General features: G+C 38.0%; 1 protein-coding gene across 2 annotated transcripts in view; it reads right to left on the reverse strand.

The window, feature by feature from the left end:
* CPED1 (cadherin like and PC-esterase domain containing 1) overlaps positions 1–19,545 on the reverse strand; it is a 286,479-nt gene that overhangs the window by 26,659 nt on the left and 240,275 nt on the right. For both annotated transcript variants that reach the window (XM_037056521.1, XM_037056522.1), the window contains exons 18-21: positions 16,586–16,722; positions 1,420–1,640; positions 1,062–1,163; positions 616–703 (exon numbers count right to left, since the gene is read on the reverse strand). In XM_037056521.1, coding sequence (XP_036912416.1) covers positions 616–703; positions 1,062–1,163; positions 1,420–1,640; positions 16,586–16,722 — 548 coding nt within the window. The remainder of the gene's footprint in view (positions 1–615; positions 704–1,061; positions 1,164–1,419; positions 1,641–16,585; positions 16,723–19,545) is intronic.

Raw genomic sequence — 19,545 nt, forward strand, 5'->3', positions numbered from 1 at the left:
AAGAGTCAGATATCATCTTCAAAAAAAGTCACTCTTTCCCAAAGCACACATTAATACTGACAATTTCATCCCTGGTTTCAGCATGAGGCTTTTGAGATGTGTGAAGCACTACTAGGGAAAGGAAATGCTTAAAGCAGAGTCTCTCAATCCACCATCAGTTCTCATTTTTTCAGAGTTTGACACTCCCTTTCTGCTTTTAAGAACTCAAAGCATTTACAATACATTATGGGTTACAGGCTCTTTATCTCCTGGAATAATTCTAACTGATCTGAAATCATAATCCATAGGTATATTATCTCCTTTGATTTTTTAAAGATTTTATTTATTTTTAGAGAGAGGAGAAGGGAGGGAGAAAGAGGGAAATATCAATGTGCAGTTGCCTCTCTCATGCCCCCTACTGAGGACCTGGCCCCCAACCCAGGCATGTGCCCTGACTGGGAATCAAACTGGTGACCATTTGGTTCACAAGCTGGTGCTCAATCCACTCAGCCACACCAGTCATGGTGTGATTTTTTAAAGGTTGCTTAATTTTGAGTGGTGCCTTTTTGTCCTTTTTCAGATACCAGCAAAGACAGGAAGCACGAAGTTCACACACCCTGGAGGAAATGGCCTTACCTGTGTTAAGAAATGTACTCCATCCACTGGCAGATGAAATCCGATTCCCAACGTTTTGATGATCACGAGAATATTAAGTAAATTTTCCCTGTGAAATAATTGGAATTCTAAAGTCATGAACTTCAATTACAGTTCTAGATGTCTGTGTTTACATAAAAAACAAGTGGAATTCCTTTAGAATGTGACAATTGGGCAATGAGACTAATTTCTCATTTTAAAGATTTGATGTATATTAGTTTTTTGTTCAGATAGAGTTTTATGCATCAGTGGACATTTTCAGTCTGTAGTAAACATAAGTTTGGATACCAAAGAGCCATCTTGTGATTAGAATATTTTAAGCTAGGTTTTAAGTACTTAATTAAACAAAATTGTGATAAAACTCAGTCACATCAAGAGTAATTTTTTTACTTCAAATACTAATGACAATGACTGTTACAGAAATGTACCTCTTCAAAACCTCGTGAATAATTTGCAGGTGATTGGAATTAAGCCACTGAACACCACCAACAACCAAAATAGTCTGGCCTGAATTCTCCAGGGGACGTGATCTGAAATCCAGAAAGAAAAACAACACATGCTGCCTTGAAACAGATGGTAAACATTTTAACGACATTGCCTCACATTTCGTTGAACCATATCTGGCATCCTGATTACAGGACCTCCTTGCCATTTCCCACTCGTTTTCAGCCATATTACTTGGGCTTTAAGCTTTTCAGCACATTTGATATATGGTGAGCAATTATGACTGCTCGTAAAACATCAGCACGTTGTGGCATTGTGCTGTTCATAATAGTTCCATTGTACCTTTGCAAGAGATGCTCGAGTGCTTTTTCGAATGTTGGTCTCAATGATGGGCTTATCCAGAACTGAGGGTAGTAGGAATAACTGATCCAAGTCTTCCCATCATTGACATTGGGATAGAATTTAGTGCCATGCACTTTCTGCCATTCCTGCAAGGTTTCATTCAGTCTTTCAATCAGATAGTACATTATTCCTCTGTTGGTTGAATCTCCAATGAAAAGAATCTACAAATTAAAGAAAAAATATTTGCTTTCAAGTCTCACATTTACATGGTATAGCAGATAATATAAAATGATCTGTTGAATGTTCATAAATCCACAAGACTAAGCATTTGAAGAACAGCTCTTCGAACTGTTAGAAGTGGTATTTATTATATTTTCTCCAAACCTGTCTTCCATATTCCTAGGAATCTTTTCATCTACTGACACACCAACTTATATTTAAAGCTTTTTGCTTCATGTCATCTTCAATTTCTCTATCTCCCTTATGCTCTTTAATTTCTCATCTAATCAACTTAAGTTTAATTGATTCAAATAGGCATGAAGTATTTTTGTGCTATAGGAATACTTAGAGATTTTCCTATTTTTTTCATTGTATAGATGAGAAAACTTGGAATCCACAGCAGTTACATAGCTCAGTAGAGGTCATGCCATCACTTGAGAAAAGAGCCAGAGGACTAGGATCTCCTTTTCTGAACAGCTGTGTATGTCCCAGGGCACATATCCTAGTACCATGTACCCTGGAAGTCTCTCACACCTACCCCCCAACCGTTCCACTCCCTGCCTCCCAGCACAACCCTGCTTCAGGCCTCAATGCTGTGCTATTTATTGTTAATACTGCTCTGCCAATGGGTCTTCCTTCTTGCCCAACGTCTGCCCTCTATTTCATTCTACACGCATTGCCGTGATGGCAGTATAACTGGGATACATTTCCAAATGTCTAGCACTGGTCATCATACTTTCATGCTTAAAAATCTTACTGGCACCTGTTTCCTATACAATCAAGTCTAACTTCCTTAGGTTCAGCTAACATTCACTGAATTTGTATTGCACATCAGGCTTTGCTAGGTGGAGATATCACACAGGCTACTCACTTTTAATATTCATAGTTATGAGGTTTGAGTCATTATTTCTCTTTCACAGATGAGCAATTTGAGGCTCAGGAGACTGAAGATATAAATCTACTAAATGAGGAATACAAGACTCAAACTCAAGTCCTTCAATTTCCAGTGCAGGGTCAATGACCTCATTTTCTCAGTTTCCCCTAAGAGTCCTACTTTTTCGGCCTGGCTAGTGTAGCTCAGTGGATTGAGCCCAGACCTGTGAACCATAGGATCATGGTTCGATTCCCAGTCAGGGCACATGCCTGGGTTGCAGGCCAGTTCCTGGCAGGGGACACACGAGAGGCAACCATACATTGATATTTCTCTCCTCCTCTCCTTCACTTCCCCTCTAAAGATAAATAAATAAAATCTTTAAAAAAAGAGTCCTACTTTTTCACTGAGCATGATTTGCACTCAACAGCATGTGTTTTTCTTGTGCCAATCCACCTGCCTAGAAAGTGTCTCCTCTTGCAAACCCACCAGAGTAAAGGCCACACAGCTTCCAGACCTGACACGGATGTCCAGTGCCCCAGACAGAATGACCTTCGCTGTCCTCTGATTTCATCACAATTTTTATTTCCCTATCAGATTTTATCAAAGACTACATGAAATTATGGATATTTTATCTATGTCTTTTTTTCTCACATCATATCAAGAAGCATTCGAGATCACAGTAAGGGTTAATGTCTAAATTCTGATTTCCCCTATAGTACAGGGCATGGACTTTAAAAATATTTATTGAATTGAAAGTAAAAGAGACTTTTGTTAGAAACAATCCCTTTTAATGTCTTTGGATAACATTTACTTTGTTCTTCAGTTTTTTCCTCTCTTTGTTGATATTTCTGTTTCCATTGGTCATACACATGCTGGTTTTAACAGCAGTCATCTGCCATAATTCTCAGGCATTTCTGCATTTGCCTATCCACAGCAAATCTAGTGAGAATCTGCAAAGGTTTACTCTTCCGTGGTAACTATATTTCGGTTGTGTGCAGAAATCCAGGAAGCACCTGCAATTTGCCTTCAGATCATATACGGACGTCATAAGCATCATCAAGCTCAGCTGAACAACATGAGGTATCAAGGCCTCAATCACTGATCCTCTCAGTTGACTTCCCTTTGGAGCAATAAAATTCTGCGTAAAAATAATTTGCAAAATCACATGAGATTCTTCTTACTTGATTTGACCTATAACTATTTCTGTTCATTTTTCTGGCTGACATTTCTGAATTTTAAAAGGGAACTTTGAATAATCAGGGAAGCTCTTAATTTCAGTTACTAGTAAGTATTGAACTCCTTTTGTATTAGTCTGCTGGGCTGCCATAAAAATGTACCACAGATTGGGTGGCTTAAACAGAAAACTTTTTCTAATGATTCTGGAAGCTAGAAATCAAGGTCAAGATATTTGCATGATTGGTTTCTTCTGAGGTCCTCTCTTCTTGGTATATAGAAGGTCATCTTCCTTTGTCTTCACTTGGTGTTTCTTCTGTGCATGACTGTGTCTTATCTCACAGACATGAGAGATGTCTTCTTGTCTCATAGGGACACAGACAATCTTCTTGTCTCTTAAGGACACCAACTGTATTGGATTAGGGCTAAACCATACCCTAATTACCTTTCTAAGGGCCCCCTCTACAAATAAAGTCACAATCTAAGGTACTGGGAATTCGGGTTTCAGTATACGAATTTGGTTGGGAAGGAATATAATTCAGCTCATAATACACATAATGGGCCATTGAGAACCAGCTTTTAAACTAAATTGGCATTGGGGGTTTTCCTCACAGGTCCTTTTCATTTTAGTATCAAGATGCAATCTCTCCCAGGGCATCTCCAGGCAGCCAGTAAGATCACTAGGTGTCTGTATTGTGGGCTACAGAGATACAGAAGTTTTTTAAAAAATCAAAGTAGCTTCATGGTACTGAGAGAGAAAAAAATCTAGATTTCTAGTTTTTTCAGTGGGTTATCCACCAGATGCATCCACCAGAGCATTTCAGAGGTAAAAGAGTCATGTTTCAGAATTCTAGGTACTGTTGTTTATTAACTGGATCATCTGAGGCAAATTATGTGACCTCTGCAAGAGTTTACTCTCTTATGTGTAATGTAGGAATAATAATAGCACCACCTTAGAGGACTCCAATGAGGTTTGAAATGTTTATCATATTCCTGGCACTCAGTAAGCACACCATGAACGTGAACTAGCATGAGGACATAGGAAAGGCAAGCAGTGTTTTTGAGTGCTGCCAGTGTGCCTTCCAGTGCATTGCTGGGCACTTCAAATTCATTAGCTCATTTAAGGGACATGTCAGAGTAGGCAAAGAATGTCTAAACCACAGCAGTCTCTTTCTTGCCCTACCAACCCTGCTACAGTCCCCCAGCAGGACTTGTAGGGTTAATGGAGAAACTGATGCTCTGGAAGAGAGAACTGGAAGAGAGATCATCACCCTGAGCAAACCAACACTCAGAATAGTCTGTTAGGTCTCCATTGCTGATTAGTGAATAACAAGAGCTACATGCATGGGAAAAGTGTCACCATCGTCCTTTGCAAAACAAGTTTTTCTACACTGCAAATACTTAGATAGTATTTTCCAAGTCCAATATACGCAACTTTTGGAAGACAGCTTTCTGGAGAATTATTTGATCCAAGTGCCATTCTATCCATGAAAGGTGGAAATAAAATATAACTAAAATGAAACTGTAGTTGTGATTGTTTTTATACTTATTTGAAGGCATTTTTTTTCACTGCTTTAGAGAAAGAGGAAGGAAGAGAGCAAGGGATAGAGAAAAACATAGATGTCAGAGAGAAACATTGACTGGTTGCCTCTCCAGTGCACCTGGGCTGGGATTGTATGCACCACGACTGAGGATTGGAGCCTAACCTTAGGTATGTGCTCTGATGGGGAAATCGAAATCAAACCTGCAACCCTTCAGCTGGTACAGGACGATGCTCCAACCAACTGAGCTGCATTGGTCAAGGCTGTGGTTATGAGTTTAATATTCCTTGTTTTGTAGGTAACACAGTTTTTGTAAGAGGTCAATTGGCATTCTGAACTAAATAATGTCTAACTTCAAAATGTCAGCTCTTTTAACTGCATGCACACAATTAAAAAATATCAGGAATTAGAGAGGTTCTTTTCAGTGACATGATTCATATTCAATCTTTGTATCTTTTAGATCATTCAATTTGATGAATTATTTAAAAGGAAATTTGTAAGTCAACTTCTATTTTAAAATATCTTACTTAGCATAACAAATATTTGTAACTATCCATATGTTTTTTAAATAACTCTCCTTTCTGGTGAAAATTATTACCTTATGTTAACATGCACAGGTGTTGGTTAACATATGCAATCAAAGAAAGAATATGGGATCATGAAATACAAATAATCAGCAAGCAATTATGAAAGTAATCTATGTCTGCAATAAAACATTAAAATAACTAGTTTCCCCCATTAAAATAGCCGTAGTTTTACAAGTCCCTGTGATATCGTTAGTTCAGGGAAATGAATCCTCTCATATACTACTGTGTGAGCTGCAAGAGGGAAAGTTTTTGTCTTTTGTTTGTTAAGTTGTTGAATCCCGTGTCCAGAATAAGGCCTGGCATAAAATGTGCTTCTCGATTTGTCAAATAAATGAATAAAAACTTTACTGTTGTGTATATAAATTGGCAGTTTTTAAGAAATTTTAATTTGGTATAACAGTTAAGAAAGTCTATTAAAATATATTTTAGAAGAAAAATAAATCAGTTCTGGCTGGTGTGGCTCAGTTGGTTGGGCATTGTCCCATAAGCCTAAAAAGTCACAGTCCGATTCTGGTCAGGGCTTGTGCCTGGGTTGGGGTGCCCTCCCTGCTGGGGAGTGTAAGAGAAGCAACTGGCCAATCTTTCTCACACAGCAAAGATTCTCTCCCTCTCTCTCTCCCTCCCTTCCTCTCTCAGTATGTCCTCAGGAGAGGATTTAAAAAAAGGAAAGAAGAAAATAAAATAAAAATAGCTTCAATGCTTATTAGATTGATTATATTAACATATAATCATATACTTGAATTATTGTTATCTGTTAACAGTGATATTGTGACAGGGATATATTGTGATGGGGATGATTTCACAGTAGCTTTTATCAAAAGCTGATTACAATCAGAATAGAAATAATGATTGCATTTTTAAAAAGTAAAGTATGGGGGTGTATAGAAAAGTAGGTCCTAGAAATTTAGTTGTGATTAAAGTGGTGATATCATAACAGTTTATTCTTTTAAAATCTTGTGAAAGGTTTTATTTTGTTTTTGCAAATTCAATTTTTAAAATCTTTCTATTTAAATGTTTTCTTATAAGTATAAAGAAAATATTTTTAAGCAAACCCCATACAGATATCCACCCCCACCCCAAGCCAATCTCTAGTACACCCTACTGTGCCACGTAAATGTAATCATCTTTTATACCTGGACGATGAGAGGAAGTGCAAAAGGACTGCCCTACCAACAGTTATTTCACATCCCCTTTTCCTTTCTGCAGCACTCACTTTCACCTCAGAAAATAAGAGTACCAAGCATGTTTTGCCAAGGGAAGAATAACATGTTCTGGTCTTGGCTAATGAGGTGTGAGAATAAGATTTCTGGGCTCTTGAAGGAAAGGTTTGCCTTCCTAAGGAAAACTGATCAACCTTAGTCAATGTCCATCTTCTTCATCAGATGTGAGATCTAATTTCTTGGGACACTGGAGCTGCTGCACACAGCTCAGTGTGCCCGTGAGGCCAAATACTGCTGATACACTGAGTGTAGTAGAACAGAAAGATGGAAGGCACAGAGGCTCTGAACAACCCAGTAACTCAACTAGCCTGGGACATCTCTACCTCTGGTTATGCTGCAAAACAAATGTCATTATTTCAGCCCATCCTACTTCAGTCTTCTGTTACTTGCAACCAAGATACTAACAAAGCTGCAGTGGTTTTTAAAGCATAGCCCCATAATTATTTGACACTTTTGCCATTGAAAGGTAGGTTCTACATCCCCTCTCCTTGAACCCCAGTGGGCTGTGACTGCTTCACTGATCAGAACCTGCTACAGGTGATGCCGTGTGACTTCTGAGCCTAAAGGCAATGTAGCTCCTGCCTTGCTCGAAGGCATGCTCACCCTTGGAATTTGAGTTGCTATATAAGATACCTGACAATCATGATGTTTAGAAGATGACAGTTTATTTATTCTTTTTGTGCATTTGTATTTTCTAAAATGAAAGTATATTGGCCTTTATGTTAATAATAAAAAGTAGCAACAGCAGCATCAATAATAATAAATGTTTTGTTGAAAAAGTATTTTGAAAATTCATAAAAAAATGTAATACTAGCCCTGGCTGGTGTAGTTCAGTGGGTTGAATGCCAACCTTCAAACCAAAGGGTGGCTGGTTTAATTCCCAGTCAGGACAAATGCTTGGGTTGCAGGCCAGGTCCCCAGTAGGGGGTGTGATAGAGGCAACCACACACTGATGTTTCTCTCCCTCTCTTTCTCCCTCCTTTCCTCTCTCTCTAAAAAATAAATAAATACAATCTTTAAAAAATTAGTACTAATGAGCTTAAATAAACTTTATTTCTACTTATGTAGAACGATGGCTGAAAAGAGTTGGGATCGAGCCTTGGTTCGATAAACCGATCACAGGAATAATGTTAATCACATTCAGGATTCCAAGAGCAACTTTCTTCCGAAGACTGAACTGCATTTTTCTATGCAGCACCTCTTTTTTGGTTCTGCAGTGCAGTGAGGGGGAGCCTGTCTCCATCAGGGTGGGCTCTGGAGCGGAGCAGAAACACCTGGGCTGGGGTGTGTCATAAAAGCCTGGATCTCAGCTCATCCTCTGGAGACAGGCTGTGTTTAGAAAAGGTTTGTATCTGTTCCACTCCTGAGGCTCATCATACAGTGCCTATCAAAAAGTATACAAAGGCAGGTAGTTTCTCTGCCTTTTTCACACACCTTCATGGACCACAGGACCTAGAAGCACATTGTGTTCCTAGGATCTAGTAAAGCTTGAAGCTTATTTTCAAATAGTCTTATCTAAAATGATAAAATTGTTTAATTATCTTTATTTTCATTTCTAATTTCTAAGTTAAAGTTCTTATATTTCAATGGGATATATTAAGTGTTATAACAAATTGAACCCCTAAAATTACAATGGCTTAAACAAAATTCAGGTTTTACAGTCCAGGTGTCCTAGGCAGGTGTATGTGTGGGGTCGGGGCAGGGAGTTCATTCAGAGTCTTAGGATGATTGGGCAGCGTCTTCTTCAATTATGGTTTCCAAGAACTCTATGGGCATTGATATCTGACTAGGGAAAGGAATAAAGAGCTGTCCGCTTTTCCACGGGCCCAGCCTGGGAGTGGGGCACATCTGCTGTTCACCACCATTTGTTAGAACTCAGTCATAGAGCCTCACAATGAATTCCATGGGAGACTGAGACATGCAGTCAAGCTATATGCCAGGAAGAAGAGAAAATGAGTTTGATGAATACTTAGCTAGTCTTTACCACATTCTCCTACATGCGAAGTTTTCCTGAAGAAAAACTGAACTCTAAAATCAGACTTTCCACCTGTAAATTAGCAAAAGTGTGAAGTATATGAAAGGCTAATTTATAATCCACATGATGCATAAAAGAACTTCTATTCATAGAGAAATAGGGGTCCTGGGATAAGTAATAGCAAGAAATATCATTTATTAGTGAAAATATAACCAAGATTTAGGAACCTTTTAATGTAAATATACAATAAAGTTTTTATTCTATTTTATTTCATCATGAATAAAGAAATGATGATATAAAACAATGATGATATAAATATTTTATTCCACTACCTGCTTTTTTCCAGAATCACCAGAAATAACTTAGCAAATTAAATTATAAAGAAATGAAAAGAAATTATTGGTGACTATCTGGGTTAAGTCAATAAAGGTAGTAAATTGTCTGAAGCTTGTTAACTTAGATTCTTTTGATCTATTGAGGCTGGGAAAGAATTGAGTATATGTAGAATCAATAGAGAGGGGGAAAACCTTCAAAAAATCTTTTTCTTCTTCCTCCATTTTCTCCTGCAAAGGTTCTATCTTCAACATCCACAGAAGTGGGGATATTTTTTTTTGATCCAATAAAGTGCATTACATACCAACAGGGTTCAGCCCCAGAATTCACTGGAACTTTCCAGGAGGGAAAGTTGCATAGGACGGCAATAGAAGCTACTTGTCCATTAAACTGGGCAGTACCTACTTATTGGAGAGCTCTCACAGTTTAAAATGAAGGGAATGAAAGTGAGGTGAATAAGCGTTTAATTCACTAACTCTAACCCAGGGCCAAATACAGTCCATATATTTAGAAAGCTCACAGTGATTGATTCTGACAGGCCCATGATTGAACAGCATTTTTCTTATAAAAAATACCCATTTCTAACTGAGACAAGAGGTGATTCAGCTTTATATGAAGCTGAAACTGATTAGATGGCTAAGTTTATTTAGGGTATGATTAAAATCTAGCTTACGCCATGGAATGTAATATGATTACAAGGCATGTTTTCTAATGATGCATTTTGATTAAATTGGTTATAGATGACCAACCAAATTGTTCTTTGGGGTCAAGAACAAATGTAAATTGACATTTAGGCAAATCACTTTCAAACACATGAAATCTGGCAAAAATCAAAGGGAAAACAAACAACTAAACAAGATCATCTAGACATCTTCTAGCTGCTCGGAACAGATTTACTCATCTCCATTGCCATTCCACTTGGATCGTGGGCATTGAGTACAGGTCATCTTTCACTGGTGAGAGAGACAGGCCCTCTTTCCTTCTTCTTTTTACTGAAACTGATAAGCAACAATGATTTATTTTTGTAACTATAATAGAACTTACATATTAGTCAGAACATATTATTGTAAATTAACCCCACTTCAAAAATGTAAACACCTTTAAGTCCAAGACACTACTTAACTTGCAAACATTACTTTAAAATTCAACTTACATTTCTTGTTTTAACAGCTGAATTTAAGTACTTTCAGCAAATACTGCCTTTTTATATTTCCCTTTCCTACTTGTATTCTTCTCTCAGATACTTAATTAATGGCTTAAATTCTGAACTATGTTTTCAGCTGACAAACAGAATAAGGGCTTTTTAAATTCATTTTGGTAAGGCTCCTGAGTTTTTTCAGTTGCAAATGTGATGATCATATTTGTAAATTATTTCCTATATATTTTGCACTGTGATTACAAAGTTATGCTCTGATAAATTTTTATAAGTGTTCCATTCAGAGTTTATTAAGTAAAGGTTTATATCTATGTAGAGAGAGATGTGTGAGAGTATAATTGAAAACATAGCTTGTATTTTGCAATTGATTTTGCTTTGATTCAACATGATCACACATCACAAAACCTATGCATATATGCAAAAACCTAAAAATAAAATAACTCATATTTGGATAAATGTAGAGTTTAAAAGGACCCTCACATTTCCCTGCTCTCCATACACAAACAAGTATGCCATAGAAACAGGATATGAATGTGTCCAGGAGAAACTGTTCCTTCTTCCTTCCAAAAACCAATCCCCTGCTCACCTTATAGAAGTGAAGGCAAGTGACCAAAATACAGAAAGTATGATCCTGCTCATGTACCACCGGGGTTCCTGGTCAAAGTTACCGGAAACTTGAACGCTTTTTTAAAATCTCAGCTGATATGTGTCTTGTTCTTCTCCCACAGGTTGGGCATTGATAGGTTAGCCAAAAAGTTTGTTTGTTTTTCTGCAAGGTATCTTTAGCAGTGCTCAATCGTCTTTCACTTCATTAGAAACTATTTGGTTAGGTGGTATTGTGACAGCTGTCATATTAGTGTGCATTTAAAAAAACATAAAAATTGATGAATTTTTACATACCATTTTAATATTGAAGATGGAAGCAAATGTGCAACATTTCTGGCATATTAGGCTTTGTTATTTCAAGAAAGGTAAAAATGCAACTGAAATGCAAAAAAAAAGATTTGTGCAGTGTATGGAGAAGGTACTGTGGAACATGATCGAACATGTCGAAAGTAGTTTGCAAGTTTTTGTACTGGGGATTTCTCACTGGATGATGCTCCACGGTCAGGTAGACCAGTTAAAGCTGATAGTAATCAAATTGAAACATTAATTGAGAATGATGAACATTATACCACGTGGGAGATAGCTGATATTACTCAAAATATCCAAATCAACAAAGTTATTGGTAAAAATGAAAAATGTGTCTTTTTATTTTACAGAAAAACACATACAGACTTTTTGGTTAACCGAATATTTATAAGTATATTCTTGCATTCATAAATATAAAACAGTAGTAAAAAGTTACAAAAGGTCAAAATAAGAACATAAGGAAATTCAATAGAAAAAATGACTGCTTGGAAATTCTAAAGAAAGCATAAAACTATCTGAATTTTCAAGTAGTCATTTCTAATAATTCTCACCTCCCGAGTCAAATCCTGTTGCTTTCTAATCTGATTCTTTGGAGGCAGATAACTCAGTTCAACATATCCCCAAAAGCTGAAGTTTGCCTTGATTAGAATATAAAATAAAGTTCTGTGATTTGTTTTGTTTTTTGTAGTACAATATATTCATACTACATATTCCTGGTAACAGTGAAACTTTTGGATTCTCATTGTAAAAATCTGAGATTCACATATTGATTGAAAGTCTTCATGTTAGTGAAGCTAATACACCATTAGAATATGCATGTTTAGGTGTGTCCCCACTTTTACATAATCCAAAAGCATAAATTGAGTTTACCAAAACAAAAGAGAAACTCAGAATCATCTCTAGTACACTCCTCACCTGCTTGATTCCTGCCCATTATCTATTCCCTCCACCCTCAGTTCCCTCCAATAAGAGGGGAACCAAAGAAAGCGGTAAGGCCCGTGGCTGGTGTGGCTCAAGAGATTGAGTGTCAGAAGAGATTCCCTGTCAGCGCACATGACCGGATTGCAGGCCAGGTCTCCAGTTGGGGGCACACAAGAAGTAACCACACATTGACATTTCTCTCCCTTTCTTTCTCGCTCTCTTCCCCTCTCTCTAAAATTAAAAAAAAGGAATAATGTTCCTCAATAAAGAAGGAAAGAAGGAAAGAAAGAAGGAAAGAACTAAGCTTGAGTGATAGCTGTCACCTCAGATTCTTTGGGGGAAAAATTAAGATTCCAACTTTTTTTCTAGTTCAATTAAACCATTTCGAAACAATGTGATTGGTAGATTGTCTGCAACTATCCCTTTCAGCACCTTTTCGAGAACCTGTGAGCCTGGGTCAGGCACCAGCCTCTGTGCTGCTCCCTTGTCTGCAATCACCAGACTGCAGTAATGATCACACTTCTCTCATTTGTCCTCTCTTAGAAACTCAGCACCTTGAAGGAATATGATGTATGCACTTAGAACACATGTTTCGCTCCACAGAAGTTCAATGAATGAACAACATGACATCATGGAACTTATAAATATTATTCTGAACTTAATAAGTGGTCATCTGGATTCTCCTCTGTGGTAGTATGTTAGGGACAACTGATATCACACGGTTTCTGATATGGCATGGTAGAGTTGCTGCAATGGATTCACTAAATAAAAATCATTTTATCTGGTGGGATAAGAACTGTAGCAATATGAGGATGTTACTACTACTCCTGGCCTTGCCGTCCTCACATGATTTTCTGTAGAATGTTGCTTAAAGATTATGTTTCTTTTCTGGAATGTTTGACATAGTTGAAAGAGTCCCCTGCCCCCACCAAATCAGTATATAATATGCTTAAATCTAAAATATTTGTTTCTTGTTTTTCTATTTTTGTAATTGTTAGGCTTTAACATTTATTTGTCTTTGAAATAGAATGATGTTTTAGAAAATTCTGAGTAGGATAAAAACTTAGTTGTCCCAGTGCTGAAAGATAAGAGTTTCAGGATCATTTTGCATATTTATATTATTCTCATGGAAAGTGAAATACAGAGGTGCTGGGAAAACCTTTTGCTAACCTACTCCTATTCATTAATGGAGCTTTTTAAAGAGTAACTACCTCATAGGTAAATGTTTACACAATTGTCTCTGTCTGTGGGGAGTATGAGCATATGCAACGGCCTTGTTATCCCAAATATAAATGATCGTTCTCAGGCTCTTCTGCCTTTGCGCTGCCACTGCTCCGCCCTAGTTTTGAGTATACAATATTTTAAAACACAGATTTTTAGATTTACAAATGTTCCCACAGTGTACAGTGGAAATAATATGGATGGTTAAACAGATCTCTTCACCTTTTACCAGCCCTACTTTACTGTAAATCTGGCTCCATGGGCTTTTGTGGCCTGGGCAGTTTCATGGGTCTTGTGCTTGGTTCATCGTGCTGCTGTTGACTTCTTGAAATTCTTAACAATCTGGAATGCAGGGTCCTGCGTTTTCATTTTGCATTGAGCCTTGAAAAATGTGTAGCCAGTCCTGTCACCACCTCACCCCTCTTCCACCCCTTTCCACTTATGTAATCACTCTGAACTGTTTGCTACTTCCAGAAATATTCTCTGTGTGTGAGCGTGTGTGCATTAGTTTTTCCATCGATGGGGTTATTCTATACATACTCTACACTTTTTTTTGCATCCTCAGTGTTGCATGACTGAATTTTTCCATTAAACAGCCTCCACCTCCCCAGCACCCATTTTCTCCTTCCCCCAGGCAGTCTCCATTCTCCTGTGGGATGAGCTTTATGATTCTGGTGTTGCAGCTCTTCTGCTTAAAATGTGCAATGCCTTCCTGTTCTGCAGAGAATAAATTAGCATCCTGGTAAACAAAACAGTCACTGTAGGATCACAGCCAGCGTGCTGGTGAGTTTGAGTTTCAGAGTGTGCAGGCCTCAGGGACAGCTCTGTACCAGGAAGATCGCAAAGAAAAGACCTTTCTGCTGAGAAGTCAGCTAGCCATCCACTTCCAGGATCACCTAATCTGAACATAGGCCTTTATTTTTTGTACAGCAGGTAGGAAAAAGTGATCTTCCCTTTATCTTACCATTACTTTGAAGAAATGCTAATAATTAGCCTGAAATTAGCAACGACAATATTAGGGGCTTCATGTTTGTGCCCCCCCCCAAATGCATATGCTGTAACCCTAACTGCTATGTGATGGTGTTTGGAGGTGGAGATTGCAGGAGGTGAGTAGCTGTAGATGAGGTTGCAAGGGTGGAGGCTAATTCTTACAGGAAGAGGAGACTGGAGCTCTCTGTCTCTGTCTTGTTGAGGACACAGGAAAAAGGCACCCAGATCTTGGACTTCTCAGCCTCCAGAAATGTGAAGAATAAATATCTCTCTAAGCTACCCAGTCTATGGTATCTTCAGATAGACAGGAAAGAAGGCTTTTAGCTTTCTACAAAGTTGATTAATGTACAGTACAGGGTTAGACCATGTAGACTAATTATTTTACAGATGAAGAAAATGAGTCTAGGAAAGAAATGTATGTCATGTCCAAAGCCATGGAATTCAGTGATGAACTTAAATTAACATCTACTGCCTTTTGGGTTAACAGATTGTGACAGCTTGGAATTTTCCTGAACCCTGTAAATTCTGAGGCTGGAATGGTATTCTGAAGGGTTTAGAGAAGTCTGATTGTTATGGCAACAACTGCTTTCATTGCTTCCAGTCCTGCATTTCTAAGCTACAAAGGTTGGATTGTCCAAGTTGGTGGTTAAAAATGCCTGGGTAGTAGTCACTTACAGACATGTGTGATCATGGATGAATTACTCCATCTCTCTGAGCTTAATTTTCTTAGGTGGAAAACAACAGATATAGCACCTACCTCACAGAACTATGACTAGAAATAAAGAAGATATTAACTTATGTGTTTACTCAAATATTTATTAAGCAACTATTATGTATCAAAAATTGTGCTAATAGTGTAATTATGGCAATGACTGGCATACATATTTCCTGCCCTCATGAAGCTAACAGTCTGATTGGATGTAAGGTGTAAGAAGGCAGCAAAGTTCCTGTACAGAACCAATGCTCAGTTAATAATAATATTAACTGGCAGTTAGTAATAACATTAATTGACAGTTAATAAATTTCTAAATGCTTTTCTTTCCTTCCTTTTTTAAAAGTAACTAATACTGCTACTTTATTTTTAGAGATAGTCTCAACTACAAAAATAGGGGTATTTACATTGCAATCACCATGAATAAGACATCCACCTGTGCCCCACCCTTCATCCCCATCATTCTTCTAAAATTCTTTGCTAGGAGAAAATATGAGCAGCAGCCTAGTCTAAAAAACTAGCATGCATTCAGTCCAGTGTCCTTTTTATGCATTTAATAGAGCTCTTTAAAAATAAATCAGTTTTTGAACTCAATATTGCCTGTGTATGAGAGCTTACAAACAATTTTTAAGGAACTCCCCATTGAATAAAAAGCTCTGAAAATCTGGATAAGGCTTACTTACTTCATGGTAACCAAGCACGTCAGCCTATGTGCATGGTTTGCAAGTCCGAGAGCTCTGCTGGAATCTACCTAGTCAGAGTGCGCCTAGCAAGAAGACACTGAATGTCCAGGAAATCAGCTTAGAGCCACGCTAAAGGAAAAGCATCCTAAGGAGGTCCACGCGAGACCTGCTTGGGAATGTGAAAGAAATCAGGAAGGTTAGTGTGTCAAGACAGCACCATGCACTCTCTCAGCTCCAGCAGAAGTGAGTCTTACATGCAGGAACATTTCGCAGCTCAGGCAAGCTGCAGATGTCTGTTTTGACTGCTGCGCCTTGCTAGAGCTACACTTGACAAGGCCAGGTGCTCGGAACTGCCAACTGTCAGTGGACATGGCCGGCTCTTAGCCATTTGTGCGGAGAAAACCAGCATAGAATTGGATCATCACAGGACATGACTTTAATATCCTCCATCTGTCAAGGAGACTTATTTGGAAATAACTGAGTGTTTTTCGAGCAAGAATTGTTAAGGCTCTTCTCTGATAACATTTACATCATTAGTTATCCTCTGCAGAGTGAGAGAGAGGGAATAGGTTTAGCAGATATGACTGTGTGGCCTTTGGTGCTTCAGGTGGTGGCAATGAAAGGCTTCCCCCACTGGATCCGAACCTACCTTCCTTCCTCCCAGGCACTGCTGCAGCTGAGACTTACTTAGGACACCATATTGGCAGTTGTGGGGCTGCCAGGCTATTTCTCTCCAGTCACAGGTTCTGTTGTCTGAACAGCTAAGGCAAGGCACGATCCATTGGCCTGGAATAGATAGCAAAACCTCCTTTGGTTCAGTTTCTACTGATGAAATTATAGTTTGCAAGTAACCTTAGAATTCAACTGTGGCACATCATCACAGAAGTTGCAGTGGGAAGACCATTCTTGCCATACAAATTCAGTGGAACAGTGCATGGCCTTCTTCTAACCAAACAAAATTGTACTGCATGATAATGTTCTGAAATAACATAGTTCATGCCAGAATCAGGCATGAGTTGTGTTCCATGAAACCACATACTTATAAAAACTTAAGTGTTCAGGTACTACTCAACTAAAAAGTATATTTTAAAATAATTTTTGAAAATAATTATATTTTTAAATAGTACATTAGGGCCTTAACAGAACCAAAGTAAGCAGAGAGCCACTAATATTGAGGTATTCAGCCACAAGTATTTACTAGTTTAACTCATGTTTATGTTAGCAATCCAATAAGAATATTACTTTAACATTCTGATAATTTATTATTTTAAGGCTAGTTCCCTAATTTGATTGATGGCCTTTTGATGTGAATCTCTTCACCTCTTTCCAGCTCTGCTGCTTTTGTTTCTTCAGCTGTTAGATGAGGTATGCACTGTTCTCACACGGCTGGTGTGAGGACTAAACGGGATAATGTATTTAATGTATCGAGCACAGTTACAATACCATATTTGCCTTTGTCACTATCATACTTTGGGCACAAATTAGTTCACAAGGTTTAAAAAATGTTTATGAAATAAATGAATATCCACAATGTAGTTAAGCTCTTTTCTGGTTTATTGGTAAAGTAATATGCATCCAAAACACTTCAACTTCCAGTGTGAATAGATACATTATAATTTATTAGAAAAAAACTAGAAAGGATTTTTTATTTTTCTTTGTTTATCTTTTCAGAAATGGAATGTGGACTAGCACATTAAACACAAAGTGGTCATTTATCTCCTTTGTGGAGAATACCCCGCTATCTACAACAATAAGTTGCTCTATCCTAAAGGTCTTGCTTATGTTATCACTAAGTGTTTCTCTTTAAAATATTGAGGAACTGAATATTCCCAGCTACTTTTTGAGTTAGAAAAGAAAAAAATCAAACAATTTTAACCATTCTGTCTTTGATTTGTGGTTCTGCTAACAGAAGTATCCGGCGTTACATTAATTTTAGCAGGAAGAATTTCTCCTTTCAGGGGATGAATATGGTGCAGTTTGCATTTCATGACCTCAGGGATGTCAGAATTGTGTATGTGAATATGTGTGTGTGGAAATAGTCATGGATAACAAAATTTGAAAGTAGATCTAGTTTACTGCTTACTAAATGATCACAGAAAGAGGAAGAAGTGTAGGTATCGTGAGAGAGAAACTGGGGGAGATAAAAGAAAATATTACTCTCTAGCAGGATTTTAATTTAGTTCTTTACTGAGGTGGCTACCCTGTTAGATGCTATTGGTGTTAAAATATCACAACAATTAAAAAAATAATTAACACTTTCATAGCACCTGCCAGGTGCTAGAGATAGTCTGAGCACTTTTAGTAAATCAATTTATTTAAACCTCCTAACTATGTTAAACCTCAAAAACTTATAACCAGATTCCAGGCTTATGATTCACAAATGTAAAATAACTGTAGCATAATAATAAGTAATGCATAATTGAGTAAAAATATCTGTGCGGCACTGAAAGAGCCTGGGCTTTGGAGACACACACCTGGGCTCTGCCTCCAGCTAGTTCTATGGATCTCAACACTGCTCAGTAGGGTTACCTGGAAAGCTTTAAAATCCCCTTGCCCAGATTGTTGGTCAGAAGGATTAAATCAGAGCTCTTGGTATCGGGCTCAGGCAGTATTGTTGAAGTGGTTTTCAGTTAATTCCATATGCAGCCAAGGTTGAGGACTACTTTTTATCTTGTACAGATCACTTAATCTTTTCTTTATAAGAAAAATACAAGGGAGGACCCCTGAAATTATTCTGGAGGGCAGGCCCCTTGTAGTACAGGCTCCCCCTACTAGGTGAGTGTTCTAGGAATCCATCTGTACCAGTGTACCCGTGTACCAGCTGGTGTTGTTGTGAGAGGTTATGTTCAGTTACAGTGAATTTGTTTTAAAAACTCTTTCAACGTGTTTGTCCATTTCATGATGGGCGATTTCCAAATGCATCTATCCACACTGTACTGAGTGTTCAGCAGTTTTAGACCAAAAACAGAGCGACCCCCATGCCCCACCCTCCCTGTTCACACAATCTTGTTATGAATGACTATTTTTCTCCCCATATGAAAAGTTCTCAAAGGGAAACATTTTGCCAATGTGGAAGCAGTGACACAAAAAAACGGCAGAAGCACTAAAAGGCATCAACATTGATGAGTTCAAAAACTATATTAAGCAGTGGAAAAAATGTCCCAATAGCTGTATTGCATCAAATAGACAGTATTTTGAAGGTGAGTGAAGTTTAAACATGTAAGAATAAATACACAGTTTTTGATAAATAAATTATGGGGTTTTGGGGGGTGTCTCTCTTTGTATGTATAGCATCTCCCACAGTGCCTGATATCTAGCGATTGATGAATATATTTTACCCCCCACCCCCACCTTAAGTAAAGCCACAGTAGTTCAGAATAAAGAAGGTGCCATGAGGGCAAGAGTTGTCTGGAAGTTTCCGTGGAACACATAAGTGAAATCAGGTCTTTTGGATAGACAAGATTTGGACATATGGAATGGGGTGGTGCTTTGGGATAGTGATGAGGTGGCCTGAAGCAAGACTGCAGACATGACTGGCCTACAGAATAGACTGTATACATCGGAGAGAAAAAACGTCTGCTAGGTGATAGGTGTTTCCAAGTTCCCACA

Source organism: Sturnira hondurensis, unplaced genomic scaffold, assembly GCF_014824575.4.
Source record: "Sturnira hondurensis isolate 20B ecotype Veracruz unplaced genomic scaffold, ASM1482457v3 Scaffold0008992, whole genome shotgun sequence".
NCBI classification, from domain to species: Eukaryota; Metazoa; Chordata; class Mammalia; order Chiroptera; family Phyllostomidae; genus Sturnira; species Sturnira hondurensis.